This window comes from Ovis aries, chromosome 17 (genome assembly GCF_016772045.2).
Source record: "Ovis aries strain OAR_USU_Benz2616 breed Rambouillet chromosome 17, ARS-UI_Ramb_v3.0, whole genome shotgun sequence".
Lineage (NCBI taxonomy): Eukaryota > Metazoa > Chordata > Mammalia > Artiodactyla > Bovidae > Ovis > Ovis aries.
Genome location: NC_056070.1, coordinates 16,129,510 through 16,145,304, shown reverse-complemented (window position 1 = coordinate 16,145,304; position 15,795 = coordinate 16,129,510). Strand labels below are relative to the sequence as shown.

Sequence of the window (15,795 nt, the reverse complement as noted above, 5' to 3'; positions counted from 1 at the left end):
CCACTGGAACTTGCAGGAATAGTATGATTAGCAGCTACCAAATTTAAAATGTTAACCATACAGTCTGATTCAAAAAAAAATCTTCCATATGCACCGTCTATATTCATGTTTTGAGAGTTCCAGGTCAATATTATCACCCCTGTAGACAGAGGAAATGTGCTTAGTGGGGAAAAGTGGCGTATTATTTCTACATTGTCTAGTTTCATGTTCTTTCTTCTGCACAGTATCCCCATCTTTCCTGACTGTTTTTTGCTCTCAGTTTGTTTTTGTTTTGATTTCAAAGCCAAAAGAGAAAAATAAGTGAAGCTGTTTCCTATGTAAAACGTCTTACGAATATTGTATTTCTTTATAAAATAGTTGGATTGACTTTTTACAAAATCAGAATTGCATCTGTGTGAAACTGAAATAATGGGAAAATAATTGTTTTCAAAAATGATTCTTTGTAATTCTGTTTTAGCCCAATTGCAAGGTAACAGCGTTGCAGTGCTTTCTCCTCGAGCTACGCGTTATTTTACACGAGTCCAAAAATGCCGCCATTTATGAAATAATAGAAAATCTTACCATGCTAGCAGACAGAAATTTATCTTCTATTGAGGTGAGTTATCCAGTAGTTGTCCAGAGTTGCATCAGATGCTCTTGGATTGACTGGGGGCAGTCATTAGCTGGATGGGAATGGACATGGAGACCCTTGGAGGAAGCACTTGGGAAAAGGAGTTAATTCCAGCAGAATGGCTGCCAGAAGCTGCACCACCACTCCTGTGCACACAATCCTAAACTTTTCCTTGATTTATTCATTCAACAAACATTTCCTACATGCTCCGCAGTGTGTGCTTCAGTGCACACAGGCGTGTGCTGAAATGTGTTGAAATGACAAAGGTTAACTAGACAAAGAGGTCACTGACCTCATGGTGTCGATCACCTGATATAGTTACATAATTGTTAAGCATGTGTGTGTGTCCGTGTGTGTGTGTTAGTCACTCTGTCCTAGCCAACTGTTTTTGACCCTGTGGACTATAAGCCACCAGGCTCCTCTGTCCATGGAATTCTGCAGGCAAGAATACTGGAGTGAATTGCCATTTCCTTCTCCAGGGGATCTTCCCAACCCAGGGATCAAACCTGGATCTCCTGCATACAGGCAGATTCTTTATGTCTGAGCCAACAGGGAAGGTTCTTTATGTCTGATGCCCAACTGTTGAGCATCCATAGAGTAATACTTGTGTTATTACTCTGTGCCAGATGCTGTTCTTCCAGGGTCAGATGGTAACTCGTTGAATTCTCTCAGTCAATCTGTGAGATATGGTTATCATTGTTTCTGTTTTGAGGTTTAAAAAATTGGGGCTCTGGGAGCTTGCATCTCTCTCTCCAGTTTATACAGTTAGTAAAATGAGGAGCCAGGAATCCCCGAGCAATTTCTCTCCAGAGTCTACCTTCTTATCTACTCAAAGGATAAATGTTGCAAAAAAATAATCATAAAAATCTGAATACTTGGAGTGTAAGGTATACTCCTAGGTAGCAAGAGCAGTATCGGGCTCCTGGAGCGCAAATGCCAGGGACCCCTGTGCGAGGCTGGAGCATCAGCTGTGCAAGGCCCTGAAGTACAGACGATTATGGCTTGCATGGCGAAACACTAGTGGCCAAAGGAAGGTGGACAGAAAAAGTTTCATAAACAAACAAAGCCATCATCATAATTTGTCCACTTAACAAATACGCTTTGGGACCCATTGTAGGCCCTCATGATAACAGAAGTTAAAACAAACATACTGTTCCTGCCCTTACAAAAGGAGGAAACACGTAGTAATCAATAAGCAAATAAATAGTAGGTCAGGTGTTTATTAATAACTGTAGTGGCCGCAAAAGAGGCAGATAAGGACACTGAGGCTCTAGAGAAGGTTTGCTTACAAAGCTGACAGTTGGCAAAAACATGAGAGAGAATGAGCTTCAAGGATGCCATGGGGAAGTATGTTCAGTCAGAGGCAACTGAAAGAGCAGAGACCCTGAGCTAGGGTGGCTGGACACCGCTGATTTTCCCTCAAGTACCAAGCTGCTTTAGGTCTCTACTTCAATGTCACCATCTCACAGCAATGTCACTTCCTCACAACTGCAATCCCGCCCCCACCTCAGCATGCCTCACCCCCCTCTCTATATGTCCCACCGTCTTAGATACTATATATTTTACTTGCTGGATATTGTCTGATTTTTCCTACTAGAATTGCAGCTTCAGAGGGGCAGGTGTTTTGTTTCCATTTTTTTTGTTTGTTTGTTTTTAATGCTGTATCCCAAATCCTAGAACAATGCTTGACATGTACTAGAATGCTGATCTATTTCTGAAATGAATATATTAATGCTTAAAATACTCTTGTGATATGTTATCTCTCTGTTATTGGTGGAAAGGCTGAGCCATGCAACAGATAATTCATAGCAAATGTCAATGGGGAACTCTTTAATGTGCATTTTTATAGTCCCCCTCATCATGGCATAGTGTGGCCCAAATGCACAGTCAGAAGACCTGGATGTGGAGAATTTCACTGATTGTGTCAACTAAATGAGTCATTTACTATCTCTGCCTTCCTATCTGACATGATTACTTTCAGAATCAAATAGGACAGCATTATATGGAATATGACAGCACCTGGCAGAGGGTATGTGCTTGATAAACGTTGGTGAATTTGAATTTTAAATGCTTAATGGATGGAAAATTCTCATTTTGATTTTTCCTGAAACCGCTTTCACAGTTCAGATGATCCCGGGAAAGTTTGTTTTGTAGATTGCTACACTTGTAGAAACTGTGTTTAAAGTACAATAATTTATGGTATTCGTAAAAATAGTTCAAATAACCAATAATAATTGGCTGAATATCATGTGCCAGGCCCTGTGCTAAGCAACAATACATAGCCTTGACTTCCTGGAAAAGCCTAGAGCAAACAGTGGTCTGAGAAGCATAAAGCTCCTTAATATCAGCCTAACACATGATGTGATGTGAGAGAGAGCCTCAGTACAGAGTTCTGAGGATGAAGAGATGGGACATTTAGTCCAGCCTCGGGAGCTCCCAGGTTCAGAAAAGCCTTCCCAGTAGAGACAGCACCTGAGTGATCTTAAGTGTGAGTGGTTGTAGCTAAAATAGAAGTGTGGAAGGAAGAGAGAAAAGCAAAGACAGCAAAATACCTAATAGGTTGATGTATGTATGGGACCAAAAGGCATGAGCCCAGTGTTCCTAGGGCTGAGTCTTTGAGCTGTGGGAAAAGTGAAAGAAATGGGTAAGGAACAGCTCAAGGAGAGCCGGCATGCCGTGCAGGGGACCAGGGACTTCATGCTAGGACAGACGACCAGAAACTACTGCAGGCCTCTAAGCAAGAAGTTTGTGGTTCAATAGATCTTTTTTAAAATTGTATTTTTCACTGTCCTTAATTCACTCTAGGGAAAAATCAGTCCTTATCAAATCTCTCCAGTTCTCTTTTCCCTTAGTTCTTCCTAATATGGTAATTAATCTGCCAAATATTTTATGTCTGGACACCTCACCATGTGGTTCAAATGATATGATATTCACAGGCAAGGCACATTTTAGATTTTCCAATCTAATCCTTTCTTTTTATTTGCAGAATAAAACAGAATTGGGATGCAAAGAATGTGAGGAACTGGAGGAAAAAAGTATCAAAGAATTTTTGAAGAGTTTTGTACATATTGTGCAAATGTTCAACACTTCTTGATTGCAGCTGATCCTCTTCCACATTTCTATTATTAACAAACATCTTTCCATGGCGTAGAGGCAACAAAGCACTCAGCATTTCAAATGTGCTGCCAGAACAAATTCTCCTGGCAAGACGATGCTCAGGATCTTGGTTGGGATGGATTCATAACGGTAAAAGTTGAAACATAGCAGTGAGATCACATTGTCTGCCAAGGACGGACTTATTTTGTTCATTTATTTTTAATTTATTACTGAAGTTGTACATATCTGTAGCATAATGTAAAATGTTGAATAAAATTGTGTACATATTTTATCCTTTGAAATTGCACTGATATTTTACATCTTATAAGAAAATAGAGGGTGTTTGGTTCAAGGGTGACAGTCAAATTATTTAACAAGCTGTACCACTTGGTACTATGGCTCTAGGCATAGAGGATGCCTTAACCAATGTGGAAATTGACTACCAACCTTCAATTACTTCTTCAGGTGTAGCACTTGAAAGGAGAATTGACTACCAACAAGAAAGGAGGAACTCGGTAGAAACCAATAATTTCATTATTGATATACAAGGCCCTTCTTCTTGCTGTTGTTGTTGTTTAGTCGCAAAGTCGTGTCCAACATTTTTTGCGACTTCATAGACTTTAGCCCTAGAACATGGCATCCAGTCCCATCACTTCATGGCAAATAGAAGGGGAAAAAGTATAAGTAGTGACAGATTTTATATTCTTGGACTCCAGAATCCCTCCAGACAGTGACTGCAGCCATAAAATTAGAAGACACTTGCTCCTTGGAAGAAAAACTATGACAAACCTAGACAGCGTAATAAAAAGCAGAGACATTACTTTGCCAACAAAGGTCCGTAGAGTTTAAAGCTATGGTTTTTCCAGTAGTCATGTATGGATGTGAGAGTTGGACCATAAAGAAGTCTGATCACTGAAGAATTGATGCTTTCAAACTGTTGTGATAGAGAAAACTCTGAGAGTGCTTTTGACAGCAAGGAGATCAAACCAGTCAATCCTACAGGAAGTGAGCCCTGAATATTCATTGGAAGGACTGATGCTGAAGCTGAAGCTCCAGTACTTTGGCCACCTGATGCGAAGAGCTAACTCATCGGAAAAGACCTTGATGCTGGGAAGGATTGAAGGCACGAGGAGAAGAAGGCAGCAGGGGACGAGATGGTCAGATAGCATCACCAACTAAATGGACATGAATTTGAGCAAACTTCAGGAGATGGTGAGGGACAAGGAAGCCTAGCGTGCTGCGGTTCATGGGGTTGCAAAGAGTCAGAGACATGACTTAGCGACTGAACAACAACACACTGTAGCCTGCCAGTTTCCTCTGTCCAGGGGATTTTCCAGGCAGCAATACTGGAGTGGGCTGCCAGTTCCTTCTCTAGGGAATCTTCCTGACCCAGGGGTTGAGCCTGCATCTGCTGCACTGCAGGTGGATTCTTTACCACTGAGCCACCACTAAAGCTCTGATTATTATGAAGAGAGTTTGCAAGTGCCTGGCAGGGACTATGCATCAGTCCATCTATAATAAACCTTTACTGTGGCTATAATAAACCTTTACTGATAGGTGAAATTGTGTATCAAAAGCTAATGGTTGCAACAATGTTTATATTTCATTCTTCCCTCATGTACAAGTATTTTACTTTCCTACATTGTTTTTGTCATGTTTGGATAATAAAAAACTGCTGATGAGAGCTAACATGATGTGGCATGAAATAATTGTTTCTATTATTTTTTAGTATACTGTCTATAATTTTCAAACTCTCTTGAAACTGAACTGACTGAAATGAAATATGCTCATCTCATCACAGATTTCTTGCCCCTAGTTCACTTCTGGCAGACTTCACTGAGAGATCAAAGAGTAGGAATTTATCTTAAGAATTTGATTTCTTTCCATGTCATAGTGCAAACCATTTCTCTATTGAATCATTCTTTAGTAGTCTAATACCCCATCCATGCTCTTGTATCTCATTCTTTCAGTCAATGTATGCTTAATATTTTCTTTCGAGATAGTTTTGGAGAAATCTGTATTCCATTTGACCTTCAAAGAGTCATGTATTGGCTCTCAGTCTGTCCCTTGACCTAAATCCAGACAAATAATATTTGGCAGCCATTGAGCTTTTGGCATTTTTTTTTTTTTTAGTTTCATCTGAAAAGGAATTTTTTTTGACAGGGAAATTGTTTTATTTATTGTATCAAAGGTATTAAGCATAAATTTTAAAAGTTGAAATACAGATGTTTGGATATTCATTAAAGATCAAATTATTTAATATGTTAAGGAAGTTTTACCATGTTCATTAAACCCAGTGCCTTATAGGAATTCTGTTTTTAGTTGAGTCTCCGTTGAAGTGAATAATAATGTCTAAAACATGATAGTATATTTCTCTGAGATGAAAATATTCTACATGGAATGATGACATTTGTAAAACAGAGCCATGATCATGCCTCCACTGTTTTATTTTGGGTCTTTTGTGTCTCCATACAAGATTTAAGAGTTTTATTTTGGGTCTTGTGGTACATTTTGGTCTGTAACTTGGATAAAGATAGAAGGTGTGTTTATCAAATCTGTGGAATATGCAATGAAGATTTACAGTTCCCTCAGGCTAGAAGGGAGTGCCAGTGTAACAAGATGAAAATTAATAAGGATATACAAAGAGTTCTGTACTTGGGCCACAATAATGAACTGCAGGAGTAAAGAATAGGAGGATGCAGCTGGATTCAGCCAAAAAGATTTTAGGGTTTTTATGCACTAATAACTCAGTGTAAGTTGACAGTTTGATATGACTATCAAAAAGGTGATTGCAATTGTTAGCTACTTTAATATAAATATGTATTTTTGAAGTGTACCTGATGATATCAAAATCACCTGGAAGGCTTTTTTTTGTGTTTTTGTTTGGGTTTGGTTTTTTTTTTTACAGTTGTATTGAGAAATAAATTGGCATATATCACTATAGAAGTTCAGTCGTGAATTTTGATTTACATTTATTGTAAAATGATTAATGTGATAGGTTTAGCTAACATCACCTTCTCCTACAGATACAATAAAGAGAAAAAAAGGAAAAACCAGGGAAAAAATTTTCTCCTTGAGATGAGAACTTACAGGATTTACTCTCAACAACTCTCCTGTATAACATACAGCAATGTCAGCTATCGGAATTATGTTGTCCATTACATCCCTAGTAATTATTCATCTTGTAACCGGAAGTTTGTATCTTTTGACCACTTTCCTCCTATTTCCCCTCCTTGCACTCTGCCTCTGGTAACCATGAGTCTGATCTCTCTCTCTCTCTCCTTTTTTTAAAATTTTGTTTTGCTTTAAGATTTCACAAATAAGTGAGATTATACAGTATTTGTCTTTCTCTGTGTGACTTATTTCACTAAGCATAATGTCTTCAGGTTCTACTCATGTTGTCACAAATGGTGGAATTTCCTAATTTTTATGGCTAAATAATATCCTTTCTCTCTCTGTTTCTCTCTCTTCATCCATATCCTAGGTTGTTTCCATATCTTGGTTATTGTAAATAACACTAGTATGAACATAGGGGCACATATATATTTGCAAGCTAGTCTTTTTGTTTCCTTTGGATATGTTTTCAGAAGTAGAATTGCTGGATCATATGGCAGTTCTCCTATTTTTAACGTTTTGAGAAACCTCCATACTTTTCTCCACAGTGGTTGCACCAGCTTAGAATCCCACTAACAATGCACAGATTTCCCTTTTCTCTGCATCCTTACCAACACTTGATATTTGTCTTTTTATAGAAATCATTCTAATAGATGTGGATATAATTTCTTATGGTTTTAATTGGTGTCCCTGATGATTAGTGATTTGAGCATCTTTGTTGGTTTTGTACATCATCTTTGGAGAAATGTTTATTCAGGTCCTTATCCCATTTATTGTGTTTGTTTTTTACTGAGTTGGATGAGTTCTTTATGTATTTTGGATATGAACCCTCTTTCAGATATACAGTTTGCAAATATTTTCCCCAGTTCTATAGGTTGCTTTTTCAGTGTGTTGATAGTTTCTTTTAGTGTGCAGATGCTTTTTACTTGGACATAGTCCCAACTTTTAATTTTTTAATTTTTTATTGCTTGTCCATTATGTGCCATATCCAGAGAATCATTACCAAACCCATGGAAAGTAGCTTTTGTTCATATGTTTCCTTCTGAAAGTTTTACTATTTCATATCTTACATAGAAGTTTTAGATTCATTCTATTTCATTTTTGTAAGTGGTGTAAAATAGGGGTCCAGTTTTGTTCTTCTACATGTGAATATCCAGCTATCCCAGCACCATTTACTGAAAAAATCTTCTTTTCTCCATTGAGTATTCTTGGCTCCCTTATCAAATATTAGTTGACTATGTATGCCTGGTTGTATTTCTGGGTTCTCAATTCTGTTTCTTTGGCCTATTGTTTTTAATCCCAGTATTCTTTTATTTTGATGACTATTGTTTTATAGTACAACTTGAAATCAGGAAGTGTGATGCCTTTTGCTTTGTTTTTCTCTGAATTTCTTTGACTATTTGGGAAATTCTGTGATTCCATATAAATTGTAGGAGTGTTTTTTCTATTTCTATTTTTAAAAAAGGCCACTGAAATCTTGAGAGGGATTGTATTGAGTCTATAGATAGCTTTTGGTAGTATTGCCATTAAAAAATATTCTTCTAGTTCATGACTATAGGATACCTTTCCACGAATTTGTTTCTTCTTCAGTTTCTTTCAGCAGTGTCGTATAGTTTACAGAGTACTTTCACCTCTTCAGTTGCATTTATTACTAAGTATTTTGTGTTTATTGTGAATGAGACTGATTTCTTTCTTTTTCAGAAAATCTGTTGTTAGTGTGCAGAATGCTACTGATTTTTTTCACAGTCTATCATTCTGTCATTTTTGAGACTGCACCCAAGAACTGCATTTCAGAATCTTTTATTGACTATAAGGGCTACTCCATTTCTTCTAAGGGATTCTTCCCCATAGTAGTAGATATATAGATATACAGTCATCTGAATTAAATTTGCCCATTCCCGTCCATTTTAAAAGTTCACTGATACCTAAAATGTCGATGTTCACTCTTGCCATTTCCTGCTTGACCATGTCCAATTTACCTTGATTCATGGACCTAATATTCCAGGTTCCTGCGCAATATTGTTCTTTACAACATAGTGAAGGTGATGGAATTCCAGCTGAGTTATTTAAAATTCTAAAATGCCAGCAAATTTGTAAATCTTAGCAATGGCCTGAGGACTGGAAAAGGTCAGTTTTCATTCCAATCTCAAAGAAGAGCACTGCCAAAGAATGTTCAGACTACCTTACAATTACACTCATTTCACATCCTTGCAAGGCTTCAGCAGTACATGAACTGAGAACTTCTAGATGTACAACCTGGATTTAGGAAAGGCAGACGAAATTGCCAACATCAGTTTGATCATAGAAAAAGCAAGGGAATTCCAGAAAAAAAAAAAAATCTACTTCTGCTTCATTGACCACAGTAAAACCTTTCACTGTGTGGATCACAACCAACTGTGGAAGATTCCTAAAGAGATGGGAATACAAGTCCACTGTACCTGCATTCTGAGAAATCTGTATGCTGGTCGAGAAGCAACTGTTAGAACCAGACATGGAATGACAAACTGGTTCAAAATTGGGAAGGGACAATGTCAAGGCTATATATTGTCACTTTGTTTATGTAACTTATTTGCAGTGTACATAATGCAAAATTCTGGGTTGGATGAATCACAAACTGGAATCAAGACTGCTAGGAGACTGATATAGTTGATTCATGGTGATATTTGGAAAACAATACAATTCTGTAAAGCAATTATCCTCCAATTAAAAAAATAAATTTAAAATTAAAAAAATATTGTAATGAAAAATATCAACAACCTCAGATGTGCAGATAATAACAATCTAATTGTAGAAAGTGAAGAGGAACTAAAGACTCTCTTGGTGAGGGTGAAAGAGGAGAGTAAAAAAGTTGGCTTAAAATTCAGCATTCAAAACTAAGATCATGGCATCTGGTCCAATCACTTCATGGCAAATAGATGGGGAAAAAGTGGAAACAGTGATCTATTTTATTTCCTTGGGCTCCAAAATCACTGTAGACAATGACTGCAGCTATGAAATTATAAGTCACTTGCTCCTTGGAAGAAAAGCTATGACAAACCTAGACAGTGTATTAAAAAACAGAGATATCACTTTGCCAACAAAGATCCATATAGTCAAAGCTATGATTTTTCCAGTGGTCATGTGCAAATGTGAGAGCTGGGCCATAAAGAAAGCTGAGTGCCAAAGCTGAGTGCTTTCAAACAGTGGTGCTGTAAAAGACTCTTGAGAGTCCCTTGGATAGCAAGATCAAACCAGTCAATCCTATAGGAAATCAACCCAGAATATTCACTAAAAGGAATGATGCTGAAGCTGAAGCTCCAATACTTTGGCCACCTGATACAAGGAGCCAATTCATTGCAAAGACCCTAATGCCAGGAAAGATTGAGGGCAGGAGGAGAAGAGGGCAACAGAGGAGGAGACAGACTCCTCCTCTGCCACTTGGATGGCATCAAACTCATTGGACATGAGTTTAAGCAAACTCCAGGAGACAGTGAAGGACAGGGAAGCCTGGCGTGCTACAGTTCATGGGGTGACAAAGAGTCGGACACGACTTAGCCACTGAACTATAACAACAAATCCTTTATCGATATATTAAAATTTCGGTGGATGTAGAATAGCTTAATTAACTGGAGTGGTTCCAGTCCCCTAAACAGTTTAATAAAAATTTTATACATGCATAAAAGGAAAATTTTACAATTCAGATGTAAACTGCTATCCTAAAATTAAAATTAAGTTGAATCTAGATGTGAATATTATGAGAAGTGGGCTTCCCAGGGGGCTCAGTGGTAAAGAATCTGCTTACCAAGCAGGAGACACATATTTGATCCCTGGGTTGGAAAGATCCCCTGGAGAAGGAAACGGCTACCCATAGTCTTGTCTGGAAAATCCCATAGACAGAGGAGCCTGGCAAGGCTACAGTTCACAGAGTCTTAAAAGAGTCGAACATGACTTAGTAAATAAACAACAACACAGAATCATGGGAAGTGATACCAATGGTATGGGAATACAATTTTGTGACAGTAAACTAATGTTTTCTCTTCAAAAAATTTCCATTAAAAATAAGGATGAGTGAGCTTGTGTCCTTTGTAGAAACTTATTATACGATTTACTAAGTTTATATTAAGGTCCTACAAAAAAAATGACGCATATGGGATGATTTTTTATTTGAATTTTTGTTTCTTATACCAGACTTCATCAGGATGAAGTCGTATTTATTTCTTTGATTAATGATAAGTCAAACTTCTAATTTGAGTATCAATTTATACTCAAGCTGGCAACTGAAGAATGAAACAGCTATCTAGACAACAAGGCAAAATTGATTTTTATCCATCCTCTTTGTATTCCAGTAAATGTTTTCCAAATGTGCTTTTCTGTTTCCAGCAAACTAAAGAGTATAATTTTATTTCTCTCAGCCATTAATTATTTACTTCTAAGAGTGAAGAAGCACAAGAGTGCTTTTTTTTTTTTTAATTTTGTATCCTGGAACTTTACTGAAGTCATTGATTAGATCTAACAGCTTTTTTGGTTGAGTTTGTGGGATTTTTCTGTATATAAAAATCATGTCATCTGCAAACGTAGACAGTTTTACTACTTGCTTTACAAATCCAAGGGGCTCCCCATGGCTCAGATGGTAAAGAGTCTTCCGGCAATTCGGGAGACCCGAATTCAATCCGTTGGTCAAGAAGATCCCCTGGAGAAGGAAATGACAACCCACTCCAGTATTCTTGCCTGGAAAAACCTGTGGACGGAAGAGCCTGGCGGACTACAGTCCATCAGGTCACAAAGCGTTGGACACAACTGAGCGACTTCACTTTTACAATGCTGATAACTTTTTCTTTCTTGTCTTATTCCTCTAGGCAGGGCTTCTAGTACTCTGTTGAATAGGAGTGGCAATGTGGGCACCCTGTCTTATTCCTAATTTTAGAGGAAAAGCTTTCACCCTTTTACCATTGAGTCTGATGTTAACTGGGGACTTGTCACATATAGCCTTTATTATGTTGAGATATGTTCCTCCCATGCATAATTTGTTAAGAGGTTTTTTTTTTTAAATCATGAATGAATGAATTAACTTTTGAAACCAATTTCCAACATTTATTAAAATTGCCATATGGTTAGTTTATTTCATTCTATTAATGTGCTATATCACATTGATTTATTTGTGTATGTGTATGTTAAATCACAGCTATTTGTAAGGCCTCCCCAGACAGCCATTTTGCTTTTTTGCATTTCTTTTCCATGGGGATGGTCTTGATCCCTGTCTCCTGTACAACATCATGAACCTCCATCCATAGTTCATCAGGCACTTTCTCTGTCAGATCTAATCCCTTAAATCTATCTCTCACTTCCACTGTATAATCATAAAGGATTTGATTTACATCATACCTGAATGGTCTAGTGGTTTTCCCTACTTTCTTCAATTTAAGTCTGAATTTGGCAATGAGTTCATGATCTGAGCCACCGTCAGCTCCCGGTCTTGTTTTTGCTGACTGTATAGAGCTTCTCCATCTTTGGCTGCAAATAATATAATCAATCTGATTTCAGTGTTGACCATCTGGTGATGTCCATGTGTAGAGTCTTCTCTTGTATTGTTGGAAGAGGGTGTTTGTTATGACCAGGGCATTCTCTTGGCAAAACTCTGTTAGCCTTTGCACTGCTTCATTCCATATTCCAAGGCAGATGACACCACCCTCATGGCAGAAAGTGAAGAGGAACTAAAAAGCCTCTTAATGAAAGTGAAAGAGGAGAGTGAAAAAGGTGGCTTAAAGCTCAACATTCAGAAAACGAAGATCATGGCATCTGGTCCCATCCCTTCATGGGAAATAGATGGGGAAACAGTGGAAACAGTGTCAGACTTTATTTTGGGGGGCTCCAAAATCACTGCAGACGGTGACTGCAGCCATAAAATTAAAAGACGCTTACTCCTTGAAAGGAAAGTTATGACCAACCTACATAGCATATTCCAAAGCAGAGATTACCTTGCCAACAAAGGTCCATCTAGTCAAGGCTATGGTTTTTCTAGTAGTCATGTATGGATCTGAGAGTTGGACTGTGAAGAAAGCTGAGCGCTGAAGAATTGATGCTTTTGAACTGTGGTGTTGGAGAAGACTCTTGAGAGTCGCTTGGACTGCAAGGAGATCCAACCAGTCCATTCTAAAGGAGATCAGTCCTGGGTGTTCATTGGAAGGACTGATGCTAAAGCTGAAACTCCAATACTTTGGCCACCTCATGTGGAAACTCCAATACTTTGGCCACCTCATTGGAAAAGACTCTGATGCTGGGAGGGATTGGGGGCAGGAGAAGAAGGGGACGACAGAGGATGAGATGGCTGGATGGCATCACTGACTCAATGGACACAAGTCTAAGTGAACTCTGGGAGTTGGTGATGGACAGGGAAGCCTGGTGTGCTGCGATCATGGGGTTGCAAAGAGTTGGACACGACTGAGCGATTGAACTGAACTGAACTGAACTGAACTGCAACTTCCTTAAGAGGATTATTCTGAATTGTTTGTTAATTCATAGATCTTCATTTCTTTAGGGTTTATTGAAGCTTTAATAGTTTCCTTTGGAAGTGTCATATTTACCTGATTTTTCATGGTCTTTGATTCTTTAAGTTAGTGTCTGTGCATTCAGTAATATGGCTCCTTTTCCAGACTGCACTGGTTGCTTTCACAGAGATAGTTCTTCAACAACCAGCTCAAATTGGGTTTCTGGATGTGTCTGCTGCTAATGTCCTTAAGCAGGTAGGAGCTGCTTTTATGGTCTATTTTGGAGCAAGGCGACTTTGAGTGTGGGGCTTGATGGGATGTGATACTGGCTGAGAACAGTTGGTCAGGACTACTCACTTGGTTTCCTACCAAGTTGAGGCTGTAGAATGGGCTCTGCAGTTGCCTACATTCTCTAGTCAGACTTACTAGACGGTCCAGAATGGGTACTGTTGTCAGTAGTACATGAGGTTATGAATTAGTTTCCGTACCCTCACAGCAGAATGGGACCCAAGGCCTGCACAGCTCATTGCTTGAGGGCTGAAATCAAGCCAAAGTGTGCGCTGAATTCCCTAATCAGGTGAGGCCACTCGTTTCGCTCTGCAGACTGGGGAAGCCAAGGGCTGTGCTCTCTGCTCAAGTGCCACTGTACGCAGGCTGTTGAAAGGGCTCTGCGCTTCCCTGTGTGCCCCGGTCAGGGCTTCTTGGCAGGATAGGCTGAAGGCTGTATTCAGCAATGAGTAGAGCTGTGCATTAGAATCCTTGCCAGGATGCAGTGGGAGAATCAGCACTAAAGTCAGTAAAGCTCTTTTCTGTTTAACTCAAGCTAACCCACACCCCCAAGTTTATCTACAGAGTAGGGACACTGGCTTTTTCGGCAAAGTCAGCTCTGCCCACCTGTCTCTTGGCTCAAATGCCACTGGTCTGCACAATCGGTTGTGTCCAGCCCTTCTGGTCAGGCGGGATCAGAAGACATGCTCCACGGCGGGTGGATATCTCAGCTCCCTGGCCTGAATGAAAGGGGAGGGCTTGCTCCAGTCTACTCTCAATACGATGAAAAATTCTTAAGGTTTTATCTTTTTCCCTAGCCTTTTTACTGATGGAAAATAGAAAAATGTGCCATTTTTAACTGCAAGTTCCCAGTCAAGGTTAGCCTCCTTTCACTGCTTGTTGGGATGGAGGAAGGAAAACCATAATGGTGGTCACATTTCCAGTAGCAGTTTACAGTGACCAGGCATCTATTCTGGTTATATAAGCACAGAGTGGGTTTAAAATTTGGCATTTTCCAGCACTCAAAATTAGATTTCCTCCCACATTAGTTACTTAATACGGATCACTGAAGTTAATCTTAAGAAACTCAAAGCATATATGTGCAACTTCTTGAAACATTCTTAGCCAACTTAAGAAAGAAAGCAGTCACATAAAACAATCTAAATTTTATTTCTCATGCTTGTATTCTTACCAAACTAGTCTTTCATTTGTGTTTCAAAAATTTCCTTTCTTGAGCCATTCTCCTTAATTAACCAGCCCAATGCTATTTGCCTAGACTGGAATGCAATGTTTAGGTCTCGTCTGCCTTAAATGCTGAAGGTATTTGTCTTATGTTACATATAATAAGGAAAGCACAAATTCATAGACCTAGGATCTCAAATAGTAAAGGCAAGTCTAATAAAAATCAGGTTTGCAGCCCAAAGTCATATTGATAAGTTACATTCTTGCCTTTTCTTAATTTCAGATAAAGAAAACGATATATGAGAGAATATTATTTGTATACTCTTCCTGGCAATAAGCAAAAAGGACTAGAAGGCAGAGGACAAGGAATACAAACAGAACCAATATATAATCTGTGATTCCAGAGGTTTTAAAGCCCAATCACAAGTTTAGTTTTATAGGCTCTCATTCTTTATCTTCAAGAATCTGTGCGATTGTTTTATTTTGCTGCTGTTGCTATTGTTATGTTGTGAGAAAGACTTATATGTTTTGATGTGTTACGGTTTCTGTCCATCAAAGTCAATGGCTTCTAAGTTGAAACTGACATATGATATAAAAATCAAGGAATGTGATTGATCCCTCTCCTCTTTCCACACACACAAATAGACTGAAAATGCATTTTCCCCTTCATCTGCATTGTATCAGGCTTAGTATAAGCTCTCTGTATTCATATGTGAGTCACGATTAACATATGCATGTCATGTATAAATATTTTGCCCAGAAGAAATCCCATTTCCATAGAGATATGGTTCAATGCTTCTGAATATCTGATGACTAAATTTCATCTTCACTGAGGAATTTATTATGCAAGGTAAACTTTAGCTTTATTGAAAATTCCCCTAATTGTATAATCACTCTGATGCAACAAAGAAGAAAAATTAATGAATCATTAATAAAGAGTCACAATTTTGTCCTATATTTTACTTTAATCCTGGATTTCAAACTAAGTTAACTGTTGGAGAAATTAAAAAGAAAATTGCTACACAGAAGCAGAGTTGAAAATTGTACCTTTAATTTTTACAA

General features: G+C 38.4%; 1 protein-coding gene across 9 annotated transcripts in view; it reads left to right on the top strand.

Annotated features, from left to right (window-relative positions):
• Positions 1-6,649, top strand: part of IL15 (interleukin 15) — a 99,933-nt gene extending 93,284 nt beyond the window's left edge. For 5 of the 9 annotated variants that reach the window (XM_042234026.2, XM_060400594.1, XM_042234028.2 and 2 more), the window contains 2 exons: positions 458-595; positions 3,597-6,649. In XM_042234026.2, coding sequence (XP_042089960.1) covers positions 458-595; positions 3,597-3,704 — 246 coding nt within the window. In that variant the 3' untranslated portion in view covers positions 3,705-6,649. 9 annotated transcript variants of the gene reach the window in all.
• The last annotated feature ends 9,146 nt before the right edge of the window (positions 6,650-15,795 follow it).